The sequence below is a fragment of the Prinia subflava genome, chromosome 9, assembly GCF_021018805.1.
Source record: "Prinia subflava isolate CZ2003 ecotype Zambia chromosome 9, Cam_Psub_1.2, whole genome shotgun sequence".
NCBI lineage: Eukaryota > Metazoa > Chordata > Aves > Passeriformes > Cisticolidae > Prinia > Prinia subflava.
This window is the reverse complement of record NC_086255.1, coordinates 16,894,665-16,919,061: the sequence shown is the minus strand read 5'-3', so window position 1 is coordinate 16,919,061 and position 24,397 is coordinate 16,894,665. Positions and strand designations below refer to the sequence as shown.

The 24,397-nt window shown below is 40.9% G+C and overlaps 1 protein-coding gene across 1 annotated transcript; it reads left to right on the top strand.

Moving 5' to 3' along the window:
• Positions 1-13,702: 13,702 nt before the first annotated feature.
• On the top strand, positions 13,703-24,216 carry LOC134555110 (lipase member M-like). The gene is made up of 10 exons (XM_063406464.1): positions 13,703-13,867; positions 15,287-15,398; positions 16,693-16,810; positions 17,491-17,689; positions 18,190-18,299; positions 19,004-19,140; positions 19,649-19,795; positions 20,795-20,866; positions 22,397-22,468; positions 23,596-24,216. Exons 1-10 carry the CDS (start codon positions 13,851-13,853, stop codon positions 23,827-23,829), a joined length of 1,218 nt encoding a protein of 405 aa, XP_063262534.1. The 5' UTR covers positions 13,703-13,850; the 3' UTR covers positions 23,830-24,216.
• The last annotated feature ends 181 nt before the right edge of the window (positions 24,217-24,397 follow it).

Sequence of the window (24,397 nt, the reverse complement as noted above, 5' to 3'; positions counted from 1 at the left end):
CTGGGCAGGAACAGATGCTCTGCTACAAATTTCATCCTTCAGCCCTTACTACATCAGCCAGACCCATGATTTGTACCTGTGGGCTAGCTGGCAGAGGGCAAAGCAATGTGATGATAGCACCTTTGGCACTTTGAAATGTGTAGGGAGCTAATTTCATTGTTCTGTGAAGTGCTTAAAATGCATTTGCAGTTTTTAGTCTGCACAATTAGGTTTCCATTTTTAGACTCATCTTTTAAAAGTCTGTAGTAGGTTTCCCTTCAGAAGCAAGACTGGAGGAAGCTTCAGGTGAGGTGATTTTTCAGGCTTCATGGAGACAGCACTGCACCTGGTTGCTTTTCTTGCATACTCCCTTGTGTTGGCCTGGTTCTTCTCTAACCCCACAGCTAATTGGCTCAGGAGATAATGCCTGGGGAATAAAAAGACTTCTTGTCTTTTCTGTGGTATTAAATTGCCTGTTCAATGAAGGTCCATGGCTGACTCACCCCGGAGTCTGCCAAGAGCTGCATCCTGCAGAGACAGAGAAGCTGCACCTCAAAGAGCACCTGAGCTGCTCCCCAGGTTCTCCCTGCCAAGGAGTCCATTTGTACATCCCCCTCTCTGCTCCTACCACCCATCCCACCCCTGGTGCCACCTTCCAGCACCATCAGCATACAGACCTGTTAGCCCGGAGGAACAACAATTAGGAAAAAGAAAGCAGGTGGCTATCTTCTTGGGTAATGAGCCAAATAAGTTCAGGGAGGGCCAGCCACAAATAAAAGGACCTCTTTGAGAGTCAGCAGGCTGTTAGAGCTGCTCAACTGCTTAAAGAAACAAAGCCTCAGGCTTTCTTTAAAACCCAGTGCAGAGGAAATGTTCAGCCTCAGGGGGTGTCAGATGACTTTGCAGAGGCCTCAGAGATTATTCACTCAAGCGTGCACTTCTCTGTTGGCCCCACTCCCTACATCTAGCTGTGAGAGCCATTCCAGGGGCTACTGAAAGCACCAGAGATGCTGTAGAGGGCTGTGGGGGGTCTGTATGAGAAAAGCTTTCATAGATGCATGGTAATTTCAGGGAAAGTGAAAGAGGGAGAACTTGATGCTATTAACTTTCAACTTTGCAGTGCACTGTATCTGAATATGAGCTGCCTGAACTGTAAGTCCACACACCAGTGCATGATCTCTGCTATGAAATTTTTGCCTTCATTGCAAAAATTCATTACTCAGCTGGTCCACTGAGATTAATCCACTGAGTTAGAGTACATAAAGCTATAAACTCCTGTGGATTCACATACTGAAAGGAAATGAGATGAATCATCCAAAAGAAATACATGTGTAAGGTAAAACTCTGTGAGGTAATCCTGGCAGAAATTGTTTCCTTCCAAATTTCCACAAAAGATTCCCGTATCAGAAAAAATTTGCCTCCTTTACATATGAATTGCAAACACTCTACAATGCTACTTGTCAGCCCCCATCAAACATAGTGAGCTGGTAGGTTGCAAGCTGTTATTCCATTTTAAGTTTCATGTGCAGGAAAACCAGATTTCGGTGAAAGCTTCACTTACAATTCCTCTTTATTTCCAATGCACAGGTAGTTGTTGCAGAGCCCTGGAGAAAGGCACATCTGCCCCACCACAGTGCTCCCACCTCACACCAGGGACTTTGCACAGTCGCTCTCCTAACTCCCTACATCCCCACAGGCACTCTGGTCCCCCGTTGCTCTGAGTACCGCTCCATATTTAAAACATAGAAAATAATGTCTTACTCAAATAAAAGCAGTGTTAGGAAAATAAGGCACACTTGGAGAGAAAAGTTTTCAGTTTCTGCAGTGTCAGTAATTAAAATCAAAAATGCCCCTCTTGAGCCTGTAATTGCAACCATCAGCTAACACCAGTATCAGCATCCGTGGCATTGGTGGCTTCTAGTTCAGTACTGAGTCACATCCACATGCAGGAGAGGACCTGTGTCCACTTGACTCCAAGTGCTGCACACTAGCACAACTGCAGCGCTACTACTCTTCAGCCCTGCACCTTCTCCTGTCCCAGTCAGGAGCTTCTCCCATGTGCTGGGACAGAAATGCAGTTTCTGTTTTGGCTGGCCTCCCATTTTGTGCTGTGAGGGAAGTTACAGAAACCGAAACTAGATCCCAAACCTGCCTGGGATTGCTTGGAGCTGTCAGCTCCCTTGTCTGCTTGGCATGATGCACAAGCAGAAATATGACTTCCAGCCACCATACATCAGCTGACATGCCACTAGTGAAATGACTGCACAGGTTATATCCTAATGAATGTTTGAGGTAATTCTAGGCAATTATTCACTCAGCATGTGACTTCATTGAATCTCGTTTTGAGGCTCTAGGCAAACACCAGGAACCAACCCAGGTCTTCGGATCACAGACTAAAGAGGGAATCCATATGTCAGACAGGGGGGAAAAAAGTAAGTAAAAAAGGAAAAAAAAAAAAGAGAAGAGTAATGTTTATTGGCAGATCCTCCTCATCACATCCTGGACTTCCTACAGCTCAGGAGGAAGTTTGTGAACAGAATCTTAACACTAATCCCTATCCCATTCATCTCTTCCTTCCACCCAGCCACTTCTTCACCCCAAAATTTTCCCCTCCAGAGCATTATTTAATAGGAAATATTGTCTTGATCAAGTCACACTAAACAAAACTACATGCACTGTGACATGATTGCACAGTTGTTTCCTGCCCCTCCCTCTCCAAAACTCCTCTGAAGAGTGGCTGTGTTTGGTACTCACCCAATGCCCAGCCTTGCTTGTCAGCCCCCAGCGCCCCGACTGCCCCCACTCCCTGCAGAGACACGCTTGAGCTGCACTGCAGAGGGGGCTCACACCTTCCAAACTGTGCCTAGAAGGGAAGAAGGAGGCAGACCCTGGGAATGGGCCCAGAAAAGAGAGACTATATGGCAGCCATAGCTAACTTATGTTTTTCCAGCGTTTTTTTGGCAAACCTCACCTTCCAACTCTTGATGCCTGCTGATGCAGCAGGTAAAAAAAAAAACAAACTCAAAACAACACATTAAAAAAAAAGCATTTGTGCTATTTGGTTTTTTTAAATAATGTTTTTGCCAGACTGCACTACTTCCTTCAATGGCATGAGAGAGCAGAAAAACACACAAAGGTTTTATTGGGCACAAAAGTGAGGAGAAGAAACCCTTCTACACTAGCTACTCTCTAAGCCACATTTGAGTAAATTCTCAGGGGGAATTTGGTATAATGATAGAACTTTTGAATTTGATATAGTAGAACTTCATTTCTCCCTTTCAAGGTGGGGAGACTTGCTCTGGGTTCTTTATAACTTCTTTTACTTTTGTGCCTCTTGAGGAAACAGTCCCCAGCCCTTTTCTGCATATATAACTCTGCAGCAGCATGGCAAGGAAGCTTGATCTGAGAAGTTCTTGGGGTATTGGACTTCAGAAGGAAATTGCACCCTTTAGCAGCACCTTTCCCTCAAAACCCAGGCCTAGGCAGGAAACTCCATCTTGTTCGTCTTTAATTAATTATTATTCCATCTCAGCATCTGTTCCTCATGCAAGCATCTGCAAGCTCAGAAGAAATCATCAGCTGCAAAAATGGAAAGTCAGTGTCTTCTCCAGCACAGACAAGTTATGTGTTTCACATTGGGGCTACATGTTGTGACAGTGTAAAAAATATGACAATCTTACTGTCAACATCCCTCATGGAAGTGCCTTAAACAGGAAATTGCAAACAAATTCTTGCTGAATGGTTTGGAAATGGAGAAGGCTCTGCTTTTGTCATTACTTTTCCTGGCTCTTACCCAGTCCTAAAATACTGCATTTCTGCTATAATCATTTTATCAAGCTCATTGTTTCATGTTTTCTTCACTTCCAACTGGTAATCACAGACACAAACATTTCCTTATTCAAGCTGATTCCTTCTAAATCAAAATTCCATATATTTTTGTTTTCTACTTACATAGCTTTTTCAACCACAGAAAAGCTGGTACAAAATGGCAAAATATTTTTTTGTTTTATGTCCCACAGCTACAATTAAAAATGCCCCAAACCTGTTAATTTCAGTGCTGCTTGTCCTGAAACCATGCCACAGGTATGAATTACTTCACAAATACTGAGTATCTAGACAGGGTACCATGGCAGATCACGGGAGACAAGCTACCAGACAAGGTAAAGTAAAAAATACCACATGGAAATATATTGCCATGGAAATGCTATTGCAGCCACTGTGCTGATTCTGCCCCAAAACAATGGCCTATGTACCATTCTGAACAGGCTCTCTTCTTTCTTGTTACTTGTTTATACCTGTGAAAACTCTTGTGTCACCTGTGAAATGCTCAGGCAGCCACTCTGGACTTCACAGAACTTCCATGCACAAAATGAGCTTTGTTACTCAATACTTTTATTGAAAAAGTAATTATTTGAATAACTGCCCCACAACCAGCTAAGTCTGTAAAACAATTAAAAATAAAAGTGTAAGAAAAATCAAGCTGAGCAATTTCTTAAATCTTTCTTACAGGACTGTAACCCACATGTTACTGGCATTCAGATGAGCCATTCAGATGGGTTTTTTTCTTATTAATAAGATTTTACATCTCAGACAAGCACAGTCAAAATTACAAGTTGAATAGAATTCAGTCAAAGCTAACCTTAAGTAGAAAATTAGCAATGATAATTTTTAATCACTTTCACCTAACAGTAATTAGAAATTACAAGTTAAATTGTATTTCTGAAAACATTCATCTGTTTTACAATGATTTTAATGCTGTAGGTACTAGGATGAAAGATAATTTTATTAATAGCATTTTGCCTTTGTTCTATCCTTTTAAGGAAATTCTGACATCTAAGAAAAGCTTTCTTGTGAAGGTGTGTACTTGGCTCAATACCTGTGCAGAACAGCTGCTAAGAAGAACTGAAGCCAAGTAGAATTTCTGTTTAATATACTGTGGTTTATATTTCATTTGATCTATTTAATCATGTTTTAAATCTGATTTATTCAAAGTAGTCATGAGAAAATGTAACAGACCTCTGAGTTCACAAGTCTATAAACTTACTCTGCCCTGGATGATTCACTCATAAATGGATGTGTATGAAAAGCAGGAGGGGGCAAACAGAGATTTCTTTTTCCTTCTCCCTGAGCAGAAGTATGACAACATATTGTTGAATTTGGAACTGAAATTGCCACAAATATTAGGAGTGTCTCTTTCCCCTTCAACGACCAGAAGGCTGACTCAAAATACACAAATATACAGCAAACATAAGCACACATGGATTCATGATGATTAGTTGCTCTGTGTAATTTTTCCATCAGCTTTTTAATTCTGAGATGTCTTGAGCACCGTGCAGTACCCTGCTGTTGCAGCATGGCTGTGTGGTTTCATGGCAGGAGCACAGGACAGTGACCCTCACCTCCCCGAGCAGAGGGAGCTCAGTGCCTGGGACAGGGAGCCGTGCTATGCCAGGGTGTGGGTGGGAATGGCTCGTCCTTGTAGCACCACTGCTGGAGCTAACCAGCTTTTCCTCAGCTCATCCAGGAGACACCACACCTTTCCATGCTGTGACTGTATTTAGGAAACCAGATTCATCTTAAATGACCACCTCTATCTATTACTAATAAACAAGATAATGTGCATTGCATAATAAGAGCCGGCTATTTCGTTTTGTGTCACTTTGGTAAATCCAAATTGCTTTGCTGGGAAATATCAGGGTGATTGTCTCCAATTAGGTGCAGTGACACTATTTCTGACTGATTTCTCAAACAGAATTGCATGTGTGCACACTGGGTGGCTGTTACATTGTGCATTTGATGTTCCAAAGGCAGCAAACCCTCTGGGGTTCACATCCTAACAGAGCTAAACTCTGCAGCATGGTTATAGACACACTGTGTTGGACAGATCTCTGCAAGCCAAAGTCTGTTGCAGGTAAGAAAATATACCATGGCTAGAAAAGTCATGATGTAAAGCCTTGCCACCAGACTAAATACCAAAACCAAATACACAGTAATAGGAAAAACAAACAAAGAAACAAACAAAACCCCTCTAATCTGCACAACATCAAAGAACTGGATAAACAACTGTGAGAATATATATATCAATATTGTTGAGTTATTGTTAAGTCTAAGGATAATATCAAACCAGATGTAATCATTCTAATAATTCCCAGGCTTGTCACAGTTATGAAAAACCACAATTTAAATTATAATGATGTTATACATTAATGAATTTACTAAGATTTTATTGAAAGGTTGGTTGGCATTTTCACAAAGATTGCTACTCCTGGAGTTACATGAGGATATCAGACACTGAGATCCTATTCAAAAGGATGCCTGTGATAGAGAAAAATCCTGAAAACTGGGAGCACCTGCTGATCGTGGAGATTTTTTTTGCAGCTTTGAATGCACAGAACTGTCTAGTCTGCATCAACGGGGAAAGGGAAAAGGTTTAGAATTCCTCTCATAAATGACCCCTTCTTTCATCCTTTTTCCCCCCTATAATGTTCAGCTACATACATTGTAAATTTTGCAGACCACTGATGTTCAAGATTTTAAACAACTTGTGCCCCTAAGTCATCACAAATGGAAAATTTCTTCTACACTTGAAAATCTGGCTCTTGCTTTGCATAAACCAAGTGAAGTTTACCTGAAAATCCAGTCTTCATTATTTACTTACAGTTTTGTAAATAAAGCAATCTTTAGCAGATTAAGATAAAACACAGTCCAGACGTGATCGAGCAAGAAACTGGTTCAGCCAAAATGAATACATACAAAGTCTGAGTCAAATCCCAGAGGCAGGCAAGGGTTCTCAAGGGTATCTGAAATGGCACTAAAGCCCATTGGTTACTTGCTGATGGATCCAGGATCTGATTACTGGTGTGTTGAGTAAACCCTTCTTTTGCTACTCTCCACTCTTTCTCCAATGTCCCACAGGTAACAGTGACCAAGGATTAAAGAAAAAGGGAAAAAACCCAGAGAAATTAGTGCCTGAAATTCTGTGATTCTGCAAAAAACATGCTCCCCAAAATCCCCTCTGAGGTGAATTGCCATGTGAGAGAAAAAGTAGCCATTGTGAGCAGAGAATTGCACGAGCACACCCTATGTGCATATACACCCTGTATTTATGATTTTACCCACTGGTAGCTGACGTCTGGTGTACCACATAGAGAAGTCAGTTTGCTGTAAGCAATTATCTAGCCCTGGCTTTGATTTAATTTTCTAATAAGCAAAGTCCAAGGCTGTAATTCTTTGCAGTCCCAAGTGAGAATTACAGACCAGTGGTCACAGAGGCCATCCCAGAGCTGACCTGCCCCTCGTGCTGTTCCCCCTCCCTGGCGCCAGCGGCAGCATCACGCGTGCAGAGGGCATCACGTGTGGGAAAGGCATCATTTGGAATATCTGCTGATTTTAGCAATCCTGCAGTGGGGAAGGCAAGGCTGTCTCCTTCCACAGATCATCCCAATGCCCCTCCTCAAAGTCCCTTGCTAGAACTTGGTATGGAGATGTGGTTCACTTCTGCACAAACTGGAACAATCTTCAGGGTGCTGAACATGCCAGGTTCTTCTTTCCACATACATGCCAAGATCCTTGGAGACTGGGAACTCTATTTTTGAGTGGACCCCATTTTCTCTGAACTGGGTCTAATTACAGTTCCTCTCTTGTTAAAAGTGAACCATGCACAGCCATGCAGAAAACAGTGGCACTAACTTCAGGGTGCCTCCAATCCAATGCCTTCTGTGGAAATAAATGCTTTCTTATGAAACTAAAAAGGCAGGGATCCAGTATATGAATCACATACAAATTTGGCACTGTACATTGCCCATAAATTTAAGGGTGAGTTTGATTTCAGAGGGTCCATAATATCAGAATAACTCATTTTTTAAAAGTATTTGTGCATGGCTTAATTATTTGAAAACTATACTAGTCTAAAAAAACCCAAGTTTTGAGACAGCACAATCCATTTTCAAAACATGAAGATGAGCAATCCAGCAGGAGTGTAGAAGCATACAGTGATTTTTTCATAGGCTTAAGGGAGAATGGTTCAGCTGCCTTCCTAAGGGAGCAATGTTCAGAGATTGCTGTGTGTGTGTGCATATTCCCTGGTTTTCAGCATAGTCCTCCACAAAATAATTAAAGCTTTGTTGTTTGATAGCAAAAAGTTGATAAACTAGAAGAGAAGGGTTGCAATGTCCTGACCAGTAAAGACTGCAACATGATTAGGAAATCAGAAGAGGAAGAAGGGCAAGAGAGATACCCTAAATATTTGACTGAAGCCTGCAATCAACTGTAAGGTACAAACTGACAGGAAAACAGGGTGGCTTCATCTAGTGTTCAGGAAACAATTTATTAAACAAAAAAGAATTCTGAGAGGATTGAATTGAATTTTTTACAGCATTGCTAACCGCAAGGATTTACCTGCCTGTTAGAATTTTGTTTAAATGTTCCTTTCAGATATTTTCGTTTTCTCAAGGAAAAAATAAAAAAGTGGTGTTTTTATCTCCAGTAATCCATTCTCCAAAGTCTTTCAGTACAATTTGTAATTAGGACATGATTTATGATTTACATGAGAAAAATCTGGCATCCCTTAGGGCACAAAGGGAAGAAATTCAGCCACAATTTGAATATATTTATTTGACTATTCATTCAGATTAACAAGATTGCATCTTAGAAGCTGTTCAGACAAGTAGCAGGGACAGTTTGTGCACAAAATCCTCCTAATAGGAGGTGCCAGCTGAAGCACAGGAAGGAAACAAAAGCCCTGGAGATCAGAATTACTTGAGAAGATCCAGTAACAGCAATGAGTGGCCCAATATGCCAGTTGTTAGACATGGACAGCAGACACTTATTTCAACATGTCAGGATGACCTGAGCAAGACTGTGGATGCAACCCGTGCTGACTGACTTGGCTGGGCTCCACTGCAGCAGGGAGATGTCAGCCCAGCCCTGCCAGCTGAGGGACAGGGCACAGTGCAAGGGATACAGACCCTAAAAGTGATGCTGCCAGGGCCAGGCCTTAGCTGGTAGCCCTGTGTGCTGCTGTGTAGGGCTGCTGCCAGCTCAGACCAGAATCACCCTGAGGATCACTGCATCACAGCTTTTTGGACAGTGAAGACCTGACTAGTTGTCCTGTTCATTTTCAAAAGGAAAATACAAGTTACCAGCTTTTCAGACCTGTTGTCCTCTAATACTGGAGCTTCTTCCCTCCAGACTGACAGGCCCACTAGCAGAAAGGGACACAGTGTCCTCATACACACACTTTGGGAACTGACTGCTTTTCAGATGGCCACTGCTATCTGCTCCAGGGCAGAGAAGCAGCCACAAGACTCCTCTGCAAGGGGATCTTGCTGCCTCAAGACCCTTCACAGAATGCTTCCAAAGCAGAGAGGTCATCCTGATCATCAAAAAGACATGCATTTCTTTTGGGATGGTAAGAATTATGCCCTTGTCTGCTATTGTTTGTCTTAATGAAAGAATACTCCCCTGTTTAATGAAAACTTTTGGTGTCTGCTGCAACATTCAGTGGATTGAAAGAGGTCCACAAGTTTCATTTGTCCTCTGTGCAATGTTGTGGAACTGTGTGCTGGCACTAACATTTTAGAAGTTAACTTTCTTCACGTAGCAAGAGTATGAAACATTTTGTTGACATAAGTAAAAGAGAACATGTAGGTTCTTCATTTGGTTTGGAAAGTATCACTTTGGGGTCAGCAGGAAAATTTTGTCTTTATAAGGGAAAGCTTCTATTGAAAACACAGTCTATATTTGATAAGCAGCTTTGCTATTTAAAGTGCATTTCTATAGCTAAGGTTAAAATACTTTGATCATGTTCCTTTTTCCTTACAAAAGATCAAAACGATATTCTACATCCCAAGTGTAAAGTAATCATCTTAATTTTGTAATTATTGAATATGTAATTTTTCATTGTTTACAGAAGATTATTTCATATGGGAAAATTAATGTTGATGCTCAGAGCAAACCATTAGTTTGTATTGGTAACAGTATCTTCACTTTTTAAAGAAAAAGGATCAGATCTGTGAGTCGGCAAAAAAACCTTTGCTGTTTCAAAAGAAATGCCTACTATGTATAAAGGTACAAGTGAAAAAATAAGTGCTTTGCAATTTGGAAAGAGGTCTATGACTATCTAACCTGCTGTCATAGCAGAAGTTAGGGGAAAGTTGGTTTTAATGCATGAAAAGAATGAACAAACCATGACAGAGAAGATTAGTAGTGGAATTCATATTTGATGAGAATTTTCCAGCAGAAAGAAGCCAAGGAGAAAGGTGTTCATGAGAAGAGAGACAAGGGTGCCAGTCCACTCTGGGATGCTCCTAACTCAGCCTCCACTCAACCCAATTACAGATGTGCAAAAAATCCCAGTTTGAATGGAGGACAGAGGTTTTGTGATGCTGTCTCTAACCTCCCAAGCACTGTCACTCTTTCCCTGAGCAAACACCTTACTTTAACTCTTAGGATTAAGAAAAACTGGAGTCCCTCTGCCCACAGTCCCTTTGACCCCTAAAACAGCTGGGTAGGTCCTGCTGATGGCAGCACGAAGCTGACCAGGGGCTTCTTCAGTCTGTGCTTAGCAGTGCTCAGAGGCCCACGCTCACCAGGAGACTGCTGCACACTGAGTGCTTGCACTGGTCCCACCTCTTCTGCCAGAGATTTCAACTCACACTCCCAAGACTTCCATTCAGCAACAAGTGCAAGACAAATAAAGCACATGTAATTTTCAGCTTTCCACACATGTAGGCAGATGTGTAAATTCCTTTATTCTCTAATTACAGTCAATATAATTGATAGCTTGTCACTATGGAGGTGACAAGATACTGTTCAATACATTACTACAAAATTAGCAGAAGGATAAAAAAAAAGTCTTCACATTGTGAGGCAAAACAATTTGAACAATGTGAAGCTCATAAATTGCAACACAGACTTCATCTTCATCTACCCTCAGAGGTGAAGAAATCCTGGCTTACATACATTTCACAAACTTCAGCATCAGCCAGAAAGTATCATCGAAATAATTGCTCTTTTCGCAAGTTGTATTTCCCTTGGATAAGCTAACAGACAGGCTGGTGCTGAGCTTCTCATGTGCAAGCTCCCCTTCTATAGGTGACTGGCACTTGAGCAGCAGGGCAATGCTGCCTAGGACATTTCCAGGCAAGGCATGAGCAGGGTGAGCAGCACAGCCAGGCATGCAGCCCTGTCTGTCCCTCATGAGTCTTCCTTTTGACACTTCTTACTTTACCTTTGTCACACGAAAGATTCATAATTACCTAAGTGCCAGTGCAGACCTACCTCACTCATAACTTACAAATACTGTGCCACTCAGCCCAGTTGCTGGTAATCCCCAGGCCAGTCCATTGCCCTTGATGATGACCACCAGAAATATTTTTGCAGGCCTGACAGAGCTGAGAAGAATCTCTCCCCCAAGCAGCTCCTGTTCTCACTAGTGCTTCATGCTTCAGCCCTTCTGTCTGTGTGTGTGGACTCCACTGAGAGCAGTTGCTTTGCTGTTTGGAGGTGTAGAGTCTGTTGCTGAATAGGGAGGGTCACCTTCACCCCCAAAACGTGCCTGTGCTGGGGGCCAGCAGCACTCCAGCCAAGGCAACAGCATGGGCTGGATGTCTGAGAGCAGTTGTTGCATGTTGCTGGGAACCAGGTATTATCCCAGGGATTCAGTGGAGAGCACACTATTAGACCCTGGGCTTAGTTCTCAGTGTTTTTCTCACTCTCAGGAAGCAACTGTTTGCACCCTCATAACATGAAATGTTTTCAAAGCCATACGAGTGCACAAGGGGATCCTTCTGGTTTTGCTGCTATGTGTTCCCTTGGAGACTCCTGGATGGCAATTTCCACAAAAACAAGTCTGTCTCTCAATAAAGCACGTCTCCCCTTAAAGGCCCTCCTTAACATACTTAAAATAGCCAAACATTTCTGATAACTACTTTCACTAGCTGCATGAAGAAGCCAAAAGGACATATTTGATCCATGATGAACTACTATATTCAGCCATATAAAAATATCTTCCATTCCTGAGTTATTTCCAGAGCCAGGTCCAATTCCTGCAGCAGGAGGGAATGGGAAGAGCAAAGAGTTTACAGAAAACATGAAAATGCTGGGGATTATATTCCTTACATTGATAGGAGTTTTAGCCATAAAAAGCACTGGAAAGAGTTGAGGCTTCATAAACTGAGCATGTTAGTGAACAATTTATATAAAGGCACTTATTTATCTAAGGGCACCTAGTCTGACCAGTTTAAAGTTCATTTACACATGACCACACTTGTGAAGGTGCAGCCACAACTCTGACAGCAACATCTCAACCTTTAAGCATTTCCAGTGAATTCCATACCGGCTTATACTGTGAGTAACTTCCACTGAATCCTGAGAGTTTACAACAGAGTGTGCATGTCTGGTTTTTAAAAAGAACCAGCCCAACACTCACCCTAGTTCATCCTCTTTACCCATCTCAAACACTCACTTCAAACACATACTGTCTGCAATGACTATCCAGTCATTTGCTATTTATGGTATTATGCTATGTTTATGCAATACTTTAGTGAGTTTTTTCTTATTGGAGCATTGTTTTGCACTAAAGAATGAAGCTGGCTTTGTTTACAGTGAGTTAATAGCACATCTTAATGCTTTGGAATAGCATGAGGTACTCCAAGGCAAGTAGACATTTAAACAGTTCACTCATGGAATTCTTGTCGAGCTTCAAAAGACTCAGAGACTTTAAAAAGGTGGAAAGCTGCTTTTCTTACAGGAAAGATGAAAGAACTTGGAGTATATAAAGGAAATAATGAGAAGATTAAAAAACCATCCCATCCTGTGTGTAGAATCAATATTTGAAAACACTCCATGTTCTAAACCAGATCTTTGAAAATCATTTCCTCTCCTAATTTGCTGCCAGAAACTGAACTCAGATGTTTCTATTTCTCTTTGAAGGCCACATAACAAGTCTTGTAGGAACAGGTCTTCTCCTGAGGTTTTCTTTCATATTTCTTTCTGATCTGTAAATATTAAAGAAAATAACTTCTGAGAATATATTGAATATTCCTGATCCTAACCACAGGCAATACTGCAAGAAGAAAGCATGCAAGCTGTAATATAAATAGAAATATCAAATCCTGCTCAAAACCTTGGTGAATGTTCATCTCAGTGTTTAAACTGACCTATTCTATGAGGATGAACAATATTTGTGAGACAGAGAGAACTTTTGAAGGAATAAAAATTTGAAGGAATAAAAATATCCATTCAATTCTATGGCCATTTAGGAGGTGAAACATAAACGGAGGAAAATCTCCTGAAACCACTCCAGCAACAATGTAGAATTATGGAACAGCAACAAAAGCATTAAAAAATAAAAGAAAAATACGTGCAGTAACATCTGTAGAGGTATCAGAGTTCCTTCCTTCTTTTCCAGATAACATAAGAAGCTGGAATTGGTAGGTTGTTAGTAAAAGAGAAAACTGTTGCAAGTCTATTGATAACTTCATTAGGTATGATAAGGTATATCTATGAATATATTTGTTTTCAAAATTCCTGGTCCTGCCCTGCCACTCTACAGAGGCTGGTATTCTCCTTAAAAATCCAGCAATCTGTGATAGTAGAAGAGCCTTGTTATAGCTGTGGTGGCTAAGGAGCTGAAAAGCAAGAGGTTTGAGAATAAAAGGAGTCACCTCTCTCTGATGCTGCATCAGGGAAAAGCCGAAGTGATAGTAGAAGGAATGAGTAGTGGGAAAGAAACAGAGGCTTATTGTCAAGTTGCTGCATGATTGGGGAGAAAAACAGTGCATGACCATCCCTTCACTGCCAGCACTGCTTCCAAACAGCCAGGAATTGAGTTTTCATTCTTCTGCAGCCGCAGCTGCTCAGCCAAACACATGACTTTGGGCAAAAGGTCAGTAATGCTTTGATTTATTTATGATACAAAACTGGTGAAGGCTTCATGGGAGCTGCAAAAGATAGTATGAAACCTGAGCTTGAGGAGTTGCTTTATTATTTGGGAATAAATGTATCTGGTTGTGTTGTTTTGCTTGTAGTAGGTGAAAGTATGACAATTTCTTGCAAGACTCTTTTTGACTAAAGAGATTCAGGCCTGGCTCACCTAGCCTGAATTTAGGTAACTCTGGGATAGCTGAAGAGGTATGGGGAGATAGCAAGTGAGAGAATCAGAAAGTGAGGATTTTAACCAAAAGAAAGGGTGCTAGTCAGTAAAACAATGGTTTCTAAATGTCCTTTTTTCTACAAAAGGAGCTTATTATTTCTAACATAGATTGTACCAGAATGTAGTGCTAGGAGGTTGTATAAATTGTTGTTCTGTAAGAAGAAAAAAAAACTATGCATATTATTTGGGGGAAAATAGTTTTAAAGTCCTCCTGGTTAAGAAAACAATAAATGCAATAGATTTTTTGGCTGAATCAGTCTGACTGAAAGATCTATCACTGGGACAAGTTTAGGTGTGGCCTCTGGGGGGTTATATAGTGTAGAGAAGATGCTAATACAAACACTGCATTTTCTTTGGGCCAAGAGTATGTCAGTCTTCATAGACAGTGGAGCTGCCATGTGTCCATCTAAGCAGGACAGCTACCTCCCAGGTTTTTATTACTCCTTTTTTGTTTAACAAAACAGGGTGTCCCTGCACTCAGTCTCTACCTAGCATTACATTTAGCAAAGTGTTCTTTTCCTTTATCCACCCTCATCCCATGGAGTGGATAAATTTTGTCATTAGACAGATTTGCATAAATTTTGTAACTATAAAGAACTGCTTTATTTAGGTTCCTAAGTTTTTAATTAAATTATAAATATTTAAAATTTTTTATTTGCAATTGTTTTTACTTTCTCCAACTAACTATCCTACAGCTTGGTTATCTCCACTTTGAAAGCTTCATTGTGACAATGACTGATTTACTTACAAGTTACCCAATAACTCTGTTTCACAGAGTTGGCCAGAAATGTTTCCAAATTCACCTACAGATCAAATGCATGGTATGGCAATGCAAGTGACCTACTTCTTAGACAAATGAGTGAAACTCATTTCTCCAGAAGCTTTACTCCTTTTCTTTGATTCATTGATACTTTTGCCTCGATCAAGAGCAACATCCTAGTCCAAAGCTTAGCAGAGAACCCAGGCTGCTGCCCAGCACCCTCAGATATGTGTTTGCAGTCAGCTTTATTCCATTTACTTAACAAGCAGGGAGTACCAGACTGGCTCTGTTCATTATTAGACAGCACTTTCCTCATCAGAAAAGTACACAACCTGTCTGGATTGCAAGGGTAGAGGAGAACTACTGACAGATGAATATATTGGATTTTGCAGGGAGAAGATATGGCTGTTTGTTGCTGTGACATATTTGTTTCAGGGAGTTACTTATTCAGAACGACTGAGAAGAATGAAGAGAGTTGTGGATCCTGAAGCCTTTATGAGTATTGTAAGTTGGTTGATGGAGTGGCCTGAGGGTGGATATTATGCATGGCTTACAGCAGAGGGGTTCTAAGAGTTAGAAATAAAAGGATAGATAACCTGCCTTTATTTAACCTATCCTCTCTAGCCAATGTATGTACTACTGCTTCTCTTCTCTCTTCTCTTCTCTTCTTCTCTTCTCTTCTCTTTTCTCTTCTCTTCTCTTCTCTTCTCTTCTCTTCTCTTCTCTTATCTTCTCTTCTCTTCTCTTCTCTTCTCTTCTCTTCTCTTCTCTTCTCTTCTCTTCTCTTCTCTTCTCTTCTCTCTTCTCTTCTCTTCTCTTCTCTTCTCTTCTCTTCTCTTCTCTTCTCTTCTCTTCTCTTCCCACGTGTAACAGTCCATCTTCTCTCTGATAGCAATAAAAGCAAATAGTAAATCTCCAGAGTTAATTTCCTTTTAAATACCAGTTACCAGCTTGTTATTTCTGGCACTACCTGCCTATCTGAAAGAATGGCTGTCTGGAATGTCAACATTTCATCAGCAATGAAGTCTATAAACAACCAGTGGTGACCAGCAGAGACCAGAAATGGCCAGCTTTTCAGAAAAACACCTCTTACCAAGCAAGCTTGCTTAGGTCTTTTCTTGTTTGTTAGAATCCTGGGGGGTTCCATCCTGCATGGCAAAATATTCTGAGTCCAAGTTATAAAAACCAATCCTCTTTTGTAACAGAACAGATGGAATGTTAACAGGTCAAAAGCAATATTTACTTCAGAGCTTAAGATGGGCTGTGCTAGGGATTTCTCTTGCAACTATGCAAATGCCTGATCTTTTTTTTCATAATGTAGCCAACTTTTCAGCAGTGCTCACTGCATCTATACTGTTCACCAAAGCATAGTTGTGAAGCTGTCTGGATTTCTCTGAAGGTATTTTAACTAAGCTGGTTCCAGGCTGTATTGAAGCAAATCAGAAGCATTGCACCCAGGCAGCTCCTTGTCTCAGCCACACACCTCATCTCAGCTCATAAAGTCCTGCTGTGAGCTTACAGGGATTCTTACATCACCAGAATGCAAGGGCTTGTGATGATTGCATGGCAGGAGTGTCATACAGGTTTTATGTGATATATTTTAACTGGGTAGTAAACTCCTAGGTATAATATAAAGAAAAAAGGAAATTTGTTGTTGCCTTAGGGTTACATACATTCAGATGCTTAAAGCGTGTAGGTTAAATCCCCAGCTGTACCTGCTTTCTAACATTTCTTCATTGTGACTATCTTATATGAAATGGACTTGTGCAAGCAAATGGATTTGTGCCTTCTCTCCTAGAATGAGCTCATTACTTACAAAGGGTACCCCAGTGAGGAGTATGAAGTGATGACAGAAGATGGGTATACCATTACCATTAACAGGATCCCTTATGGTACTCACAATCAAGGAAGTCCAGGTACAGCTATTTAATATGACACAACACCAGCCTAGATAGGGCATATTCTCAAAGGAGATAACTTGTATTTTTAAAACATCCACCAAAGCTTGTATACATGAATGAAATTTTAGTGGAGAGTTCTGTCTGCCCTGAATAACCTGCAAGATCTATGGAATTAATGTGAAGCACACCTCTTCATAATAAAAATCCACCCCAATATGAAGCATATGCTTCTTAGTAAGAGTTGATGAATAAAACTTAAAAAAAAAAAATAAGATAAAGGTTACCTAATCAGCCTGTTTTGCAAAAGCTTTTTAGCTTCTAATTTTGTTTTGCTTTTGCTTACACCTGGTTAGTATCAGTGTCTGATTCATGTTTTGGGTAAAGGAAACCTCTGAAAATAATCCCACACCTTCATCTCTGTATCAGTGCTGAGAATCTCAAGCTGATGTGTCTGAGCTGTACAAATAATGACCAGAGGGTGCCAAGTTAGTTTGCTCTGGTGCCAGGCAGACCTTTCCATAAATTCTTTCAGAAGCTTAGAAGTTGTCTCTACAGAAAGAGGGCATTTGTTCTTATGATTTGTTGATTCAGGAATAAATCCCAGTATTGAATATGAGACAATAATGTCTCTGAACTACCAGGAAATGAAAAGAAAAAAACAATTATAACTGTTTTGGTTTTGCTTTATTTTTCAGCTCCAAGACCTGCTGTGTTTCTCCAGCATGGATTGTTGGGAGATGCCAGCAACTGGGTCACAAACCTGCCCAACAACAGCTTGGGCTTCCTGCTAGCTGATGCTGGATTTGACGTTTGGATGGGAAATAGCAGAGGGAATCGCTGGTCAAGAAAACATCAAAAGTATTCCACTGATCAAGATGAATTCTGGGCTTTCAGGTAGACAGAACCACTGCAGGGGATGTCCATTGCCCATCCTTACATATTTATTTCAGCTGGCTAAATCAGGGATTTACATATGCTACTTCTAATGAGCATTCTTTACATTTGCTTTTGCTGAGGTGCCCCTATAAAAGCATGTGAACTGTAATAGTAATGGAGACTACTTGAATTACTGCTTGAACAGGTTCTTCTAGAGGCATAGCAGCAGAACAACTCACAGGAACCTGCACAGGCCATCTCCAAGCCGTTCCTCAGCCCAGGAGCCAGTTTTGGCAGCTGCTTAGAAACACCGGCCTATGTAATACAATAATCCAAAAATTCTTGAGTAGTATCTTCCATATCCAATGCCAGAAAAACAAAGAACTTAGAACAAGTGAACGGTTCACTAAATCAGTCAGATTGTTTCTGTGCCGACAAGCTATTAACAAAAATGTGATTTCAATTTAAAGTCTGTTTTTTAATTTATGCATGCTTTTCTTTCAATCTCTTCCCTGCAGTTTTGATGAGATGGCAAAGTTTGATCTTCCAGCAGCAATAAATTTTATTTTGGAGAAAACAGGACAGGAAAAGTTGTACTATATTGGCTATTCACAAGGTACTACTATTGGTAAGTCACATACAAGAGAGGAATTCTTCCACAAAACAGGAGTAAAATGTGATTTAAGATTCTGAGTTACTAAATGTACCTGAAGTTTTCACTAACTCTTTGTAGTTGTGAAATACTGTGTTAGTATAAGCAATTTTCAACTTGTAGGCATTTATTAGAAAAATAATGAAGCATAATGGATCAAATGCACTGCTGCTGGAAATGTGTCAACTAAGAATTTCACTGGAAATTGTTGTGTATGGGCCTTGCAAAGTGTTTCTATCCAAGATGCAAGGGTGTGCCCAGCAACAGCTGGTCAGTTCACCAAAATAAACAAAACTGAAAGATGAGAGAAGTTGGCCAGTTTGGACCAGATGCACACAGGAAAAAGAAAATAAAAAATTGGATTGACCGGAAGAAAACAACTTTTCCTCCCAATAGAATAAGAAATACATGAATGTAAAACAGAAGTGTACATCCATGTTTAATTAAGTTTGAAAGAAAGCTGCAAGATATAGAAAGAAATTTCTCAGAATGGGGAAAAATCCTACAAGCTGGTAACTTATTGAGAAGAGGTATTTCATATAAATCTAGGCTGGATCATAGTCACTGAACAAATAACAAGGTTGCTTATAAATTTAAAGTGCAGAATATCATATATTAATTTTGAAAACAGTCTAATGTAAAAATTATGGGGGTTTAACTACTCTTTTTTTTTTTTTCAGCTTTCATTGCATTTTCAACAATGCCAGAGCTGGCTCAGAAGATCAAACTCTACTTTGCATTGGCACCTGTCACTGCTATTAAGTATGCTAAAAGCCCAGCAACAAAACTCCTCTACCTTCCTGAGAAAATGCTCAGGGTGTGTAATATCTTGGTTTCCACCGTTTAACCATACCCTTGTTTGTTCAGCTGTTAGACTGGATAAATAGAAAGTACAGGGCTTTGTGAATTTGACTCACTTGGTTGTGGGCCATTTTACCTTGTGGTGAGGCCTTCAAAAGTTCAGACAGGGCAGTGAGAAGAGCTTTCAGTCTGAGACAGCAGCACAGCAGCATGAGGACAGGTCACCCAGAGAGGTACAAAATGCATATCCTTAAAGGTTTCCAAGATTCCTCCAGGCAAAGCCACAAGAGATATAAAAGCTTAAACTGTGAATTGAAGTTAACATTTATCATATCTCTTCATTAAAAGTGATGTAACCCAGATGGAGTAATGCCCAAGCAGTCTGTTGCAATGGCAAACCAAGTAATTTCTCGCTTGTTTGTGGTAACATCATCTGAGAAATGGAGAAAAGATTAGTAGGAACCACTTAAATTGCTGGAGTAGTGTTTACATTGCTAAATCAATGTTATCTTTGTATTTCACAGGGTATGCTTGGAAACAAAGAATTCCTTCCCCATACTGAGTGTCTAACAAGGATAATAGCCCCTGTCTGCAGCCACCGACCTTTTGCCAGGCTTTGCAGAAGTGTCTTCTTCAATCTGGGTGGCTGTAACCTGAAAAACATTGATGTGGTATGTATAACTTTTACCAGCTCTACTGGGAGTTTAAGCTTGTGCTCCCCAAATTCACCTTCAATCCTCTAGTGTGAATCCTGAATTTCGATTAGTATCACATTGCAGGGAGCAGTCCCCACTACTGGACAGCAGTATCTGCTGATTGCCCCATCTCTAGCAGGGAACCACTGATCTCCCTCAGCATTTGGCACCAGTTCTACAGCTGAGAGCTGCTCAGAGCCCCCCAGAACTCTGCACTCTGCCTTCTGACAGACCTCACCCAAAGCACCATATCATGGTCCACACTGTGGCTACTGGTCTCATCAGGGATATTTTCACATGCTGGCACACTGAAAAAGAAGAAATAAAAAGCCTACCTGCTTCATGTTTTCTCTTTGCAACACAGAAAGGAACACACATATTCCTCGTTGTCCTCGTTCTCCAAGCCTTGGGCCATCAGTGTAGGAGAGTATTAGGACACACCTGGGCACCTCATGCTATATCCAGCTGCAGGTCAGATCACCTGGGAGTCAAAATTTTGCTCCAGCATTTTACAGAAAATGCCTCAGAAAGTGTTCACAGAGGAGGGATCACACAGCAGCTTGTTAAGAAACTCCTGCAGTGCTAGGGTGTGTTTTATTCCAAATATTCATCAGAAAATTGCATTTCCCTTTGCTGTTCTGTGTGATCCTCTCTCACACAGAATCTGATACAGAATTCTGAAAGACACCACACAGATTGGGGTCCTAATTTCTGGCTTTCTATTCATTCCTTCTCACCTGTAGATTCTTTTAGATTCTCAGTCATCTTGGAAAATGTTCTGGTTAGGGATTGCTCTTTCAGTGCTACTCTTAATCTGACACACTGCCACATGTGAAGTAAATCTGAGGGAGTCTCCAATCATGCCACTCCAATTTCTGTTGGTTTTATTGATACATGACACTGCTGTAGCATGTGTTTTGATGTACATCTGCAAAGAAGGGAATGAGAGAATGCTCACTGAATATTCTCTTCCAGAACCGAATCAACGTGTATATTGCCCAAACCTCTGCTGGAACTTCCGTGCAGAACATAATCCACTGGAGCCAGGTATGAGTAAACCCCTGACAGAGAAAACAGGTACTCACCTCTAGCTGAATGGAGAGGTACAGAGATAACCAGCAGTGAAGCCATTGCCAACTTCTTGGAGACACATGAAACTTGTGGATTGCAACTGAAACCTCAGTTCAGAACACTGTTTTTCATTTTTCCTTCTTTTGCCATCAGGATTGAAATGGCCTATGTGATACAGGCACATTTGAAGCCAACAATTAAGTGCTGCATTTGAGTAAAAATGTGTAGGCTGGAAGCTGTGTGTGCAGGTGTACACATCACTCTTCTTATTGTGTATCCAGTACCTTTTATAAATGATGTCCACAGTTCTGTAGGGAGTTCACCTTAAGAACTTAGTCATGTTTCCAATGTGGTGTCAAGAAATGAGCAGGATTTAGGCTGTTGCATAAATTGTCACATTTTACTGCTAAAACCCTTGTAGTTTCTTCTCCCACTTTCAAGGCTATGAGTGTCTGGACAGCAATAGAACAATAAATAATAAATACTTTATTTAGTAGAATGTTCATATCCCGTACCTACAAGGTACTGCCACAGTCCCTCTCCAGCAGCAGTGCTGATGGAGCTGCCTTTCAGTCTTTGGGCTGACACTCTGAGGATCCAAGGAGTTCCCTGGAGGAGGCTTTACAGCCAGGCAGGTTTCCTGGCAGCACCACAGGCTCTGGAGCAGAGCAGGAAGCAGCTGCCAGCACACAGAGCTTGCAGGAGTGCTCGTACCCTTTTCAGCAAAGCAAACACGCAGACATGTTTGAGTGACATCTGCACAGACACTTACTCAAAATAAAATTATAGTTTTGGCTCTGAGTTTGCATTAGATAGTAGGTCAGAATAAGTTGCTTTTGTAACCATGACCTAGACCTATAAAGAAAAAGGGTTACAAAAGCAGAGTGGGGGGAGTTCTGCAAGTTCACCCAGATGTAATTCAGTGTCTAACCACAGACTGCAAGCACAAACATGCAGAAGTAATACTCCTGAGCCTTTGTTGCCCTTACTGTTATTACAACTAAAGGGGCTAACGGAATTTCAATACTAATATCCTCATGAGGGTGTCTCTCAGAGTAGCAACAACCCATGCTGTAGGAAAAGCCAAGAAGGAGAAGAACTAAAAATGGTAATTTTTGTGTTCAAATTAGAAAACATAAGATGGAGCCACTCACAGGGCTGAGTGTTGGCAACACAACAGTAAGAACAGGACAAGGCAGTAGCACTGAGATGAACTTGCTGACAGCAGTTGTTAACAGCAGTTTTACAAACATGAACAAATTGCCTGTGAGGACATCCTTGGGTCTGTCTGCAGAAGATGTGAATTTCTTTCATTATGACAAAAACGTTTGACTCCTTTTTACTGTTTGACACTTTTAATTAATTTACTATTGGCTCTTTATATATAGCTGTTAGAAGAACTTCTGTTGGGGCTTTAGACTGGAGTCAGAGGCTCATCAGGGAAGGAACACACTAAATTCCCAAATTATGACTTTATAACTACCCTTCTCTTGTTCACCCTCTTAGGAGGCCCGCTCGGGGAAGTTCCAAGCTTATGACTGGGGCAGTTCAAAGAAGAACATGGAAAAATACCAACAGGTATGTTTTGGTGAAGTAACCTTGGACAGCACAGAAACACACAGGAAGAGAGCAAAGATGTCATAGGAGACACATTTTCAGAACATAAGTAAATGAAAATATTACTGCTTTTCAGTTTGGAAGTCAACAGAGAAAGCATGCAAGCACTAGTGGCAATAATAAATTTATACATTTTAAAAGAGAGAGAGAGAGAGGAAGAGAAAAACTTTTCAATTAAATGATCAATAGGAATAAGAGGAAGTAAGGGCAGAAAAAATAGAAAATTAATTTTGAAAAAGAGGAGTACACAGAAAACAATAAACATCCTGCCTACTAGTGTAACTGAAACAGATGATAACATTAGGAATTGGAAAACTGGAAAACTAACAGGCACCCCTAGATTCTGGCAGCCAGAGACAAAAGGACTTTGTCCTCAAGCAGACCCTGAGGAACACCTTTTCCATTCAAGACTCTAATCCCATCCTTGACCCTCCCACCCTTTAGGTCTCCACAGCAGCCTGTCATTACAAGTTACATGTTTTAATGATGATGTGCATGAAACACAGCTTCCCTTGGTTTGCCTTGAATTTGCTTGCTCCTGGAAAGTCACAGGATGCCTTCTAGGTTTTGTGTTTGGGGTTATTACCTCCAGTGCTCTTTCTTCATACCATTAGTGGCTGTATAAACCTGTCTCCTGTCCTTGCTCTGACATCTCTTTTCCAAACACAGGAGTCCTAAGCTGCTTTCCCTCTCCTTCTACAGCAGCCATTCCATGCTCCTTTTCATCCTTGTCTCATGTTGTGTTCTCTCTCTAGCCCATGTCTTCTGGAACTGACTAGTACTTCCAAAGGACCATGATGGGGGTTTATCCAGAGGCATCCTGACATCTGTCTAGTTTCATGCTCCTGCCCTAAGATTCCCACTTGAAATGGCAAAGACCCAACAATAACTCTTTGTCAGCTCAGGAGGTGTTTTTATTTTGGCTGTGCTATCATTAGAGTAATCCCTGTGAGCACAGAAAGAAAAGGCAAAGGAACTTCCTCTTTGGTTTAGACACCTCTGCTTTGAGTAGTGACAGAAGAAAGCCCCAGATGATTGTTTGAAGTTGCTGTGCTCTCCTGGACATTCATTCCTGTACTGTTTTCCAGACTATTCCTCCTCTCTACAACATAGAAGAGATGACTGTACCGACTGCAGTATGGACTGGGGGACAAGACCTGCTCGCAGATCCCAAGGATGCAGCCATTTTATTGTCTAAAATTAAGAAGCTTATCTATCACAAGAAGATTCCTGAATGGGCACACCTGGATTTCATCTGGGGATTGGATGCACCTTTGCACGTGTACAATGAAATTATTGACCTGATGCAGAAGTATCCTTAACACAGAAGCCTTACCTGACTTGTTCAACAACACTTAGATTCACTGGGTGCAAAAACCCCTTCTGTTGCTTCTGGAGTTGGGGAAAGGGTTCCTCCTGCACACTTCATGTCACTCTATTGCCTTTTGCATCCTAATAGTACACTTCATGCTTTCTGGCAACCTTGTGGATCTGTAATACTTTTTCAATTGATACATTTTCAATTCTGCAATAACAATACTTTGCTAACAGAAGACAGAGTTTGCTTCCATCCTACTCTCTACTCTAGACTATGACAGTAAGGAAAGCATTTCCTTTCTCTGGATATGTTCTGTGATCTCTACATGTTTTCCATTCTTCATATTATTGCTCAGTTTATTGGGCTGGCAGTTATTTAAAGACATAGTGTAATCAAAACCTTATTCCAACTGTTGTGGTATTGTATCATTTATAAGTAAACAAGATTACTTAACAAGAAAGTGAGTTAATACAAAAGACCACCTCACTCCTGAAAAGAAGATGGTTTGTCTTTGTTTGAAAGAGGAATACTCCCTGTTTTCTCGAGGAAGAGCAAGGGACACAGGGTACCCC

Bases quoted from the DNA above. Each gene is read 5' to 3' on its own strand.
- LOC134555110 (XM_063406464.1), top strand. The intron at 15,399-16,692 runs GTAAGTTGGTTG...CTTCTCTCCTAG, and splicing joins CTGAAGCCTTTATGAGTATT to AATGAGCTCATTACTTACAA. The intron at 19,141-19,648 runs GTGTGTAATATC...TGTATTTCACAG, and splicing joins TTCCTGAGAAAATGCTCAGG to GGTATGCTTGGAAACAAAGA.